We start from the raw sequence: 11,859 nt of genomic DNA on the forward strand, positions 1-11,859 counted from the left end.
TTCATATTTTTTTATAGTCTATGGTCTATTAGATGACAGAAGTAGACAATACAATTACTGTCTATGACATCTGTTTATGTCAATTTGGTTGTGAATTTGGTCATGCCGCCTCTTGTTTTCCTTATTAGATTTTAAGTTTTACGGATATTCAAATTGAAGTTCCTCTATGAAAAACGACATAAATGATTTTGATGTAAACCAGGAATCATTCTTGAAACTTTTAATCAATCTAATATATTTTTCCGCCAATAATTTTTGAAAGACGAACAGTTATTGGGAGTAAATAAATAACAACACCTGTAAACATGGATGAAAAAAAGAATAAAGGAAGGTCGCGATTAGATCCTGATGAAAAACCAAGGGTCGTGAAAGGGCCAGCAGACTTGCAACGCTTGCGGCTGGAAAAATTAATGAAAAATCCCGTATGTTACAATATTTATCTAGAATTGGTATTGATTGTATGATTTGTCCGCGTCTTATGTTTGTATTATTTTCAGGAAAAGCCCGTCATAATTCCCGAGCGCCCGAAAGGCAAGAATATGCCATCAGCACCTGACTTCGTAAGGAATGTGATGGGTTCGAGTGCTGGAGCAGGTTCCGGAGAGTTCCATGTTTACAGACATCTACGGAGAAAGGAATATTCCAGACAAAAATTCATACAGGAAAAAGGTGAAAAGGTAAAATATTATTTTGTAAAAAGAAAAAAAAACATTTTTCTTAGAATCTGTGTTTTCAAAACATCCCATTTTTTATTTTATTAATAATGTTTAAGAAAAAAAATAAAACCCACAATCAGATCATTTTGTCCATAGATTTTAAACACCCGGCGATTGGTTTCATCTTGTTAAGATTTTTTTTGTCTGCACCACAACAGGCCAGGAGGCTCAATAGATCTACACAGGTCGTATTGACCATCAGTAGCTTATTTCACACTGGCCCACATCGACAAGAAGTACCTAGGCTTTAGAAAAATCAGATTAAATTTTTGTGATCTCACCGGGAATCGAACCCGGAACCTAAGTGTCTTACCCATTACACCACTGGGTCTGCTTTTGACAATCATCATCATTCCCTTAATCTGCACTAACTGTTTAATCTCAATCCGAATTATTTATTCTCAACTCAAATATTTACAGGAAATTTTGGATGATCAATACCACCAGAAATTGGAGGATAACAAAATGGCCGCGGAGCAAAAAACTGCAAAAAAGAGGGCTAAAAGATCAAAAAAGAAGCAACTAGCCAAAAATAAAGAGAAAAAGCCAAAACCAAACCAGCCAAAGAACAGTAGTGAAGAGCAAAGTAGCGAGGAAGATGAAGAAGTGGATGGTGATCATAGTGCAGAGAAAGAAAATGCACAGAAAGATGAAGAGGATAGTTGTACTAGAGAAACTCTTGATGATCATACCAATGAAAGTAACCAGAAACAAAAACTAGATATTGCCAATAGCAACGAAGAAAGCATAGATAAAATTGACAATGATCCAACTTCTTAGATTTTTACAGCCTTTTGAATACTGAGTGTGTTCCTCTGAGATGATGTCAATACCTATTATATTAGCATTTCTTAATGACTCATCGATGAGCTGTCGACAGCATTGTAGCGCTAATGTTAATTTTGACACTAGCCCAAATGAGGGGTCTAATGCTATCCGAAATATCAGCAAGAAATGATGCATAAAACTTTTAATTTTATAAACCTATAACTTTTGCATTTTTCAAATAAATTATTATTTATTTTACATGATTTTTTGCAACGCAACAGGCCAGGAGGCCCAGTTACACCATGCAATTAACATTTAAATGTTGTGTTCTCACCGGGAATCGAAGCCGGAAACATTGCGTGCCTGAGTCAAGTGTCTTGGCCACGACACCACATAGGCCGCCTTTTATTATGTATATCAACAGTGCTTTGAATATTTTGTCCAAATCTTCGGATTTCACTCCCTAAGAAATCTATCAAGACTGACATTTTAAAGAAGGTAATAAAGAAGTCTTGGTATTTAAGAGCTTATTATATATCATCTGACTAACTTGCAAATCTCCAATCAATCAAAATTTTACAGGAGGGTGAAAAAACAGTATAATTTCAACAAATTTCTCCTGTAAAACTTTTTTTTTTGGAGATTGGAGTTTTGCAAGTTAGTCAGACGATATATATAATTACAACTAAATTTATTTAAAAAAAATAATTTAGTTGAAACATAATATTGAAAAAGAAGACATTTTTAAAATATTTGAGACATGTGAACACTATTATTATAATAGATTTCTATAGAATAAGTTATCCTAGTGACGAGGACCCTTAAATCAATTCTGTATGTATTCTAATGTGTCCATATCATCATCATCATCATTCTCAAAGGGAAAAGCCACACCCAGTAGTGCATTGGTAAACCAAATACAGCGTATTAAGGGTATGACGATCAGTCCTACAATCCGGGTACTGGTAAGGAAGGTCCTATGTTTTGTGGGATACCCGCTGACATAGCGCAAGTTTAAACTGTGCAACTCGGTTATAAGCTTAATCTATAATCCCTGTCAGCGTAATCTATAAGTGTCATTGATATGAATCATCACCGTTTAAAAAGTCCAGAAACAATAACAATAATCAGGCTGTGGTCCTGCGGCTAGTGTCTCGGACTCACAGATCAAAGGTATGTGGTTCGAATCCCACTCTACCCCAACTTAATTCTCATTTTCTAATAGTGAGTTATTTACAACTCATTGAAAATGGCCCTCAAAATGAAATATTTGGGTAAATCATAAGCCTTATCTCCACTCTATTTCCTTATTCAGGATTTAGACCTGAAAGCAGCTATCGATTTGAAAAGACTCCAGGATTCTGATTCTATTCAACAAACAGAATTGTATTCTTTGTCTGCCCGTACACAGAGTTTTCATGCAGTATAGTAATAACAATTCATTTTGTTCTAACACGTTCGCGGTTATGCCAGCTTTAGCCGTCAGAATTCTTGGTAGTGAAAAGACCGCTATATCCTATGTGAAACTGCAGTAATTATATGGTAGGAAGAGATATTGTGTCTCAATAAAAAACAGTCAGCAACAAAAGTGTCCCAGTATGTTAGTCGAATAATCGAAAGTGAAATATTCTAAAAATAAAGTTATGATATGAGTGGATCCTATGAGAAAAGTGTCGGTGAACACGTTAAATCATACAATTAATCGAATTAAAAATCCTATTGATTTACGCTCTTCTTAAATCACACCTACTAAATTGAGAATCTATGGTCTGATCACTCCGATTATTTTGATTAAAAGGCATTGGTGAACAGTAAAAAGTATTTTATTTGCGGAATAAACTTTAAAAACATTTTTTTTATGTTCTTTCAGCTGGCATATGTAATCAGATAGTTTGTTATATATAATTCAATATATTCATGCAATATTGTGTAGCAATTTTTATTAGATTATTTGTAACATTTTAATTAAACATTGCCACTTGACAGTAGCGCTGTAGTATCAGTTTCGAAAAAAAAACAACACTTTAACAATATTAATTTCTTAAGACTAGCTAAATGTATATATGCATACAAAGTTAGGAAAAAAACCCATAAATTTTTCTAATATTTTGTGATACAAGCGACAATGAGGAAGTTCAGTGTTTTTTAAAAATTTGTAATAGACTATCAAACTAAACAAGATAATATCATATTTATATGTATCATATTATCAGCGCTATGATTTTTTAAAGTATTGTAATTTTTAAAATCCCCATTGAAACTTAAAAGTTACAAGTTTAAGTCGGTGAGTGTTTCTGACATTAAAAAGGTTAATTCTGTACAATTCTTTAAATAAATTATTTGTACCCACTAAATGTAAACACGCTTAATGTCGAAGAACATGGCTACCCCGGCAAATTTCCGGTTGCCACAACAACATAAGAACGCTATTATTGATCGGTTATTGTAAACACGTGGTCACATGAACTTCTGACATCGCAAAGTAGTTCATTTTTATTATATTTTGAGAATCATTGCCGTTTAATAATGAAATGCTCTAATTTTTACCGTGTGTAAGTAAACATTTTCATATTCAATTTCTCGTATCACTGAACTTTTTCGTTTGAGTGATTTACTTTCAATAGTAATTTTATTTACTTTATAATATGATTTATTGTAATTTTTTTAGTAGGGCGTATTCAAAATTTCAATTCGAAGAACTAAATTGATTTCTCAATTATATTTTAATTGAGGCATGCAACTAAGTGAGAAGTGGAAGATATTTGCGTAGGAGTCAAAAAAGGCGTCAGATCAAAAATAATATTTCACGCAGTATGTAAATGATTACTTTAAATGCATATTGAGCAAGGAAATCTTAACAATGAAATGCAATTGGCATATTTATTAAAGCTCTCCAAATTGGTGATCTTCACCTTTTTCTTTCCTTCATTAAATATTGACAAAACACCGGAATCTTTTTTAACATGGGGGATATGTTCCACGCAATACCGTGCAAAAAAAGTATACTCAAAAAAGAGCAATGGTAGATAGGTTTAACAAATTACAACAGGGAAGAAGAATACCTTAAAGAAGGGAGTATGGAAGTCTAGGCATTTACAGGGCTTATGACCTGTCATTGGCTGGTTTAAGTGGCCACTTTACACACTGTGGAACATTCACCATTTTGCCTATGTTTGAACATCCACATTTCTTCAATTCTTCCATTTGTTGATTTTAGTAAAGTTAAAGAGCCGAAACCTTATTAATAAAACCAACTGGTCCAAGAAGAAGTTTGAAAATTAGAAAATTGTTTTCATGCGTTGCCTAGTATGTGAAATAATTAAGCTAGATGAATCTCTTCACAACAATAAAGGTTTCGGGTCTTTAACTTCACTAAAATCAACAAATGGAAGAATTTATGATGGATGTTCAAACATAGGCAAAATGGTTAACGTTACACAGTGTAAAGTGGCCACTTAAACCAGCCAATGACAGGTCATAAAGCCTGAAAATGCCTAAACTTCCATATTCCTTTCCATTCTTTAAGATATTCTCCATCCCTGTTGTAATTTGTTAATCTTAATGACTCCTGAGGGGGTGAAATCCAGTCTTTTGTCTACAAACATTTGGACAAACTCAAATATTGTGGATAGGTTTCCTTGTATAAAAATCGATTTGGGATCTTAAAAAATTTAATTGTTTACTATTTTTTTATGTACCTTTTTAAAAAAAATCGTAACAAAGATTATTCACTATCACCCTTCCTTTGCAAATACCTCGCCATACCTGCCCTGCACCTGGTAAGTAAAAGAGCGATCTAGGGAATTCAAATAGTTTCATAATATTATTATTACCCGTTGTTAAATAAGCATTTATTTTTTTTAATTTAATTTATGCACTGTGTAATTTTGAAACTGAAAAAAGAGGTGGGAGAACAATTATCACGATAGAATCACATGAATTGAAAGAATCCCGACAAATGAAGAAGTTTAGTGGATTTTTCATTTATTTGTCAATGGAGACCATCAAACTAAGCCAAAAGTATTTTTACATATTGTCTTATCAGCATTACGATTTTTTTAAGTTTTGTAATTTTGAAATTACTCCGCATGTGATGTCACAAGTTCTCTTCGAGAGTTCTGCTGATTGTAGAAATCGGTTCCCGTAAACCGGAAATCTATCACAGCACTCTATCATTGGTTGATTCGAAAGAACTATTGACGTGGTTCAAGCAGTTTTTTTTCATACATTTTCAAGAAACTTCACCATATTTAATGCTCTAATTTTTAACATGCGTAATAAAACATTTGAGTGGTCCCGTGGCTAGTGTCTCGAATCCCCCTCGACCCCAACTTGATTCCTATTTTCTAATAGTGGTTAAATTACAACTCGTTAAAAATGGGCCTCAAAATTGAATATTTGCTTAAATTATAAGAACGCAAATATTTCTTTTTATAAAAAAATAAATAAATTATATCCATTTTCCTTAGCACTGAACTTCCTCATTCTTATGAAATGAGAAACTTCCATTCTACATTAATATTCTATTTTCATCACGTAAAGAAGGTATATCCCTATCATAATTTATTATGCAACAATCATACATGCTTACTACATATTATAATATATCAGATACAAGACATGAAATCATACGGGAATTCGTAAAATGAAAATCGTTGCCTCCATTTGGGCAATCATTAATTTCTTCTGAACTTTTACTCATTGAATCTCCGGAAAATGGTAAACTTTTTTCGATACTTTCGTCTGATTGAGAAGAATCTGGTGATTCTTTTTCATTTAAAAGTAGTATTGTAGATTGTTCACAATAATCCTTATCATTATCGTTGCTGGAGTTTAAACTCAAGACAGATTTACTGAAACTGTTCAAATGTACATAATTATAAACATGAAGATTTCACTGCTGCTCATAACAAAACTAAAATATGTTTGAAAAAAGCACAAAATGTGTTGTTCTGTAAAAATCTTGTACAAGATCTGATGTATGCACTAATTCCGAACCAAAATAAAATAATGCTTTTCTACATCATAATAATGTTCCCAATAACTATCAAATTTTAATGGAACTCTATCAAAAACGAACTGTCGATAGAATTAATAAATTGTCTATGTTTTTATGAATGTATGTATGTGTATGCGCATGGGTGTATGTACGTGTGTGTGTATGTACATGTGTATATATGTGTATATTTGTATATACATGTGTGTATATATGTGTATGTCTGTATGTATATGAATCAAAATGTGTATCCGAATAAGTTTATATTTTGTTTGTCTGTGCTCTATATTAATTTGTTAAGTATTATAATATATTAAAATGTAATTGCCTAGCTTGGAACGGGGTATGTACCCTTGTTAGCTGGGCAAAGTGAATATGGTATTGTATTTTGATAAAGAGTGTGAATAAATAAATTACGTCTTTATATTATGTATTCACCGTAGAACTCCGTTTATCCGAACTCCAGTAATTCGGATTGCCAAACATCCAGATTGTTATCAGGAAATAAAAAATAAAGGAGAAGTTTTTCATTATGAAATTTACTTAGCTGGACATGTTAAAGTAAGTTTTTAATGTAATTCTAACTTGCTGTATTATTTCAAAAGCAATAAAATCTGTCAGTCATTAATCTGGTGAATTGGAGCTTTACTGTGATTGCAAAATTAATTTAATTTCTAGTTGTAACAAAATAAATTTTGTTTAATATGTACTTTACTCCATTGAGCACAAAAATCTGCTACTAACTGTAACACGTAATTATTTTTATGAAGTTATCTACTAACTAAATAATCATATGAATTTACCCGTTAATAAAATACTGTAGCGAATCATCTTCAATAAAGTATTTCGAGTCCAAATTCTGGCAGTCTGCATTATCTGTCGAGGTGTATCTATCATTTTTTTGGTAATCTGTTGTTGAGAAGCCAGATTCAGCTTTCTGTTGACAATACGGGTTTGGGGATGATAGAATCATTGGCTGATCAAACATTATGCTGTCACTAAACAAAAATACCAAATAATTAAAGCAATCAACAGGGCCGATATGTTTTTTAAAAATTATTTTACTATAAAAATATGCAGCATACTCAAATTCTGATAAACCATCGCTTATTCCAGGAGGTATCAGGTAGTTAGCCTTAGGAGACGGAATATAAGTAAAGCTGTTACTAGCCGTGGTACTTGAAGGTATTACTTCTGTACCCAGCATGGTATTTCGCCCTAAGCGTTTGCAACTGTACTCCCAACTGAAATTATAAAAAATCTATACATACATTTTAATAAAACTGAAATGATTAACAAATTACAACCGGAGTGGAAAATACCTTAAGAAGGGAATATGGAAGTCTAGGCATTTACAGGACTTATGACCTGTCATTGGCTGGTTTATGTGGCCACTTTACACACTGTGTAACATTCACAATTTTGCCTGTTTGAATATCCATATTTCTTCAATTCTTCCATTCTTGAAATTAGTGAAGAAATGATTTTGAATTGTAAAGTGAATTTGTGAAGTAGCCACTTAAACCAATAATCTATTATTTTCAAATAAAGAATTCTTTTAGCAAATGTCAAACTCTGCTCAGGGATGCACTCTAGTCAGGAATGCGATTTTCAAAAATGTATAGAATGTCAGCTGAAATTATTTTAGTATAACCAAAAATCCAGTAAAAAGAAATAAATGGGTAGAAATTATAAGGAATTCAATGAAATAATCTGATTGGGATCCATAAAAAACGAATGTCATTTGTAAACATTCAAAAATAAACTTTTTTTATACACAAAAAAATAACATCCATCCATTTTTTTGTACACGCATTCTCTACGAATGCAACCCTGGTGATGGATAAAAAAAACATCTACGCTCCCAACTTTTTTGTACTCAATAAATTGAAGATTTTATGAGCTTCTCGTGGAAAAGATGTACATTTACAACCATTTGAACATTGCCTTGTATATATTTAGAAGAAGATAGATAACACAGGGGTTTTAAACATGACAGTAAAAAAGAAGATAAATAATAATATGCATTTGTTACTATTAGAGATGAAACGGGTATCTGGTAACTATCTGGTATCCGGCCTAATTTTACTATCGTCCGGATACTGGATAACAGCTCAATATCCGGCGGATACGTAATATTCATTAAACTGCGAAAAGTTCATGAAATGAATGCCACTAAATTGGTTTATTGATATCGACCACGTTTGGGAAAACGGAGGTAACCCTTGTTAAATTAACTTTGTGCATAAAAATGTTTGTCGGTATTTAGTAAACACTAAAAAAAGAATTTAACTTGCAAATCAAAAATGATAATCAAAAATTATTTTTTAATTAAATATATATTTTTGTGAAAAGAATAAAGCACAAGTAGTGAAACTACCCAAATCCATTAAAAATGTTAAAATAATAAACTTATAAACTATATCGATAAGTGGTCATTCAAAATATAGCCTTTTTATTTTATGCTCATTAAAAGTTTTGTTTCTAACTATGAGATAAATTCAAGTACCGAAATGTTTTTACTGTTAGACAATGAGACGGATATTCAGGTATCTGGCTTAGGAGCTCGCCGAATATCCAATACCCAGCCAAACCACTATCCGTTTAATAGGTCACTAGTTAGTATGTATAAATAATTTCAGTACCTATAAATAACAGCAGAATTTGTAGTTTCACAAAACAAAATGTAAAAAAGAAGCTAGGATATGTAACTAATTGTAATGGATTTATTTTTCATAATTTATTTCAAATCAATTATTTGTAAAAATCTCACCATTTAAATGCAATCAAAACCATTGTGGCTATTATAAACAATGTATATCCAATCCACATAAATATATGCACAATTTCCATCAATTCAAATCCAAGTCAAAACTAGTAGAAATTTTTTAAATACCATTTATTTTGATGTTAATTTATTTGAGAAGGTGAACTGTCAAATTTTTATTGTTGCATGATGTCAAGTTACACGTGTACCTATACATACTTACGTAATCATTTTAATGAGGCAAATAGTATTCACCAAAATCACTCGCAAGCGAGTGGAGTCGTATAAAAAAATATATATATGGTATTCACAATGCGTCTTTTTTTGTGTATAAGGAAATTATTTGATGTATTAATTTTTCACCAACTAACAAAACAACATCAAATAAAAACTTACCACAGAATACGTTATTTACATGTTTACTTGGGACGAAAAGACTGGGAAAGTTAGTGAAAGGAGGGTGGGTGCCGGGAACAGGGTGAACAGGGCAATTGAATCGGTAAATAAATGTTTGTCTCAGGAGGAAATATTATCAGTTCACAATAGAGTTCTGGTGCCGATCCTTATGTATGGGAGCGAAGTACCTATGAAATTGAAAAAACAAGGATTAAAGTAGGCCAAATGCTGTCAAAATGTGATCTCTCAGGCGAATGTGTGGTAAAATTATGCCCAAATCGACCTCTCCAATGTTTAATGTCTAAACCCACAAATGTTCAATTTTTTTTTTAAATTAGTCTATATAATATTATTACATCTTTAGTTCCAACAAAGAAAAAAAAAATTGCAATTAGTTACTTTTTTTGGGACGTATATTGTCGTATCTGAAATTTTTTGAAAAGTATACTATTGTATGAACCCTTGCACTCATTTTCGGGGGACTAAAGAGATGACCGTTAGCGACGTAAGTATCAGTTATGATAGATTGTGCTCTCCAGACTAGACAGACCATATTTTTTTCCAAAATAAATCCCGCTGATATGACAAATAAAAGAATTAAGCCAACTAGAGCACAGAAATGTGATTTAGCCTTAGAAAGTTAATCTACACTACGTACAATTGAAACTCCAACAACAGATTCATCTAATAATAACCAAAGCCCATATTCAAAAGACAAAATGCTTGATAAAACAAACCAGTTTATTGTATTAAATACATTGTTTGTATCAAATGTGTTATAAATACAACTGTTTTTTTCAAATAATTCTGATGAAAAATGTTGTATGTCATTCATTCAATATTTTACTTTACATCTTTTACCAAGCATAATATCGTATGTGCCTTTTAAAAAAAACTGCAAATCATTTCAAGTTTTTTGTAAGCATATATGAAAAAAGATATAAAAATGTAAATGCACTTTTTTTTAAATCGGTCTATATTTAAATTTATGAATAATAAAATGATTAAATCCTTCTCCTGTAAATTCGTGTTTTGTGGGTTATGATATTATACGTAGACGGTTTCGAAATGTCCAGATCCGTGCATTATCTAAGGCTGAGACAAGCATTATTGACAAAATAAGTAAAAAGAGTGCTGTATTGGAAGAAAATAAGAAAGACCAAGGTAGACATGCCATGACCAAATTCAACAAAAAATGCTTAAAGATGGGCATGTCAAAAGTCGAAATAATTAAAAAGAGGAAGCGAGCTCTGCATGCAAAGTCTTTGCATGCAGAACGTTAAATGGTTTGTACTTTATTTGCTTCTTTCCTTGTTTCAGAATAAAGACAAGGTGGTATGAAAGTTCTCTTAAGAGTTTCCTGAATTTTTTTCTGTTTATTATGAAAAGCCTCATTTTATTAACTGACGGCACCACAATAATTTTCATTGTAAATCATCAAGACGTTTTGATTAGTATATCTTTAGAATAAAACATATTTTACTGAAATATTTTACACTTTGTACATGTATATATTTTTATATGTACAGATGCGTCATACGACTGATTTCGTAAAGTGTGAATTTATTTTAAATAAAGTCCAGTATACACAAAATATTTTGTTCAATAGTGACAAAATATTTTCACTATATCGATGCACATACTTACTCAGATGTTAGGTTCTTAATCATTTCAAGTGGTTATTTTTTTTGGATAGTTGGATAATAGCCTTAATATTGAAATACTTGTGTATATGTTTGTCGGCCTCGTGGAGCAGTGGTCAGTGCATTTGCCTACCATACAAGAGGTCTCGGGTTCGATTCCAGACATGGTTGAGATGAAATATTTATTTAAAAAGGTGGTTTTTACACTAGAATATTTCATAGTCCCTGGACTGGCACTTGAGCCGTAAGACTGTTCATCTTACCTGCATGTAACAAAAATGATCAAGATACGCTGCGATTGGTGTACCAATGCAGTGCCCAATGCACCATTAGGTGTTTCCGCTTCCCTTTCCAGGGAATAATGATGATTATAATAAGAACACAAATGTGTTCATACATACAAAAGTGCAAAAATTTTCAATTGGTCATCCCGTAATAGAATGAAGATATTTATTAAATTTGAAAATTGGGTTTTCAGTAGCTTGACCTAATTTTGACCACCACTAATTGTTGTTAGACTGTGCAAAGTAATCTTATAAAAAGGCTATTTAAAAAAATAAAAAAAACAAGAAG

The 11,859-nt window shown here is 31.8% G+C and overlaps 1 protein-coding gene across 3 annotated transcripts; it reads left to right on the forward strand.

The window, feature by feature from the left end:
• The first annotated feature begins 56 nt into the window (after positions 1–56).
• Positions 57–1,740, forward strand: LOC148282546 (PRKR-interacting protein 1 homolog). 3 transcript variants are annotated; one of them, XM_088224907.1, is made up of 3 exons: positions 57–422; positions 498–677; positions 1,137–1,740. In XM_088224907.1, the coding sequence occupies exons 1-3, from the start codon at positions 306–308 to the stop codon at positions 1,494–1,496; spliced, it is 657 nt and encodes a 218-aa protein (XP_088081033.1). In that variant the 5' UTR covers positions 57–305; the 3' UTR covers positions 1,497–1,740. The 3 variants fall into 3 exon arrangements, with proteins under 3 accessions (XP_088081033.1, XP_088081035.1, XP_088081034.1); XM_088224909.1 differs by having other exon boundaries at positions 77–422; positions 498–669; XM_088224908.1 differs by lacking the exon at positions 57–422 and having other exon boundaries at positions 531–669.
• The last annotated feature ends 10,119 nt before the right edge of the window (positions 1,741–11,859 follow it).

The sequence above is a fragment of the Micrasema longulum genome, unplaced genomic scaffold, assembly GCF_059751315.1.
Source record: "Micrasema longulum isolate JH-2025_06_02 unplaced genomic scaffold, ASM5975131v1 h1tg000319l, whole genome shotgun sequence".
Classification (NCBI taxonomy): domain Eukaryota; kingdom Metazoa; phylum Arthropoda; class Insecta; order Trichoptera; family Brachycentridae; genus Micrasema; species Micrasema longulum.

Coding starts and splice junctions, on each gene's coding strand:
- LOC148282546 (XM_088224907.1), top strand. CDS start 306: ATGGATGAAAAAAAGAATAAAGGAAGGTCGCGATTAGATCCTGATGAA. Junction 423..497: donor AAAAATTAATGAAAAATCCC/GTATGTTACAAT, acceptor TATTATTTTCAG/GAAAAGCCCGTCATAATTCC. Junction 678..1,136: donor TACAGGAAAAAGGTGAAAAG/GTAAAATATTAT, acceptor AAATATTTACAG/GAAATTTTGGATGATCAATA.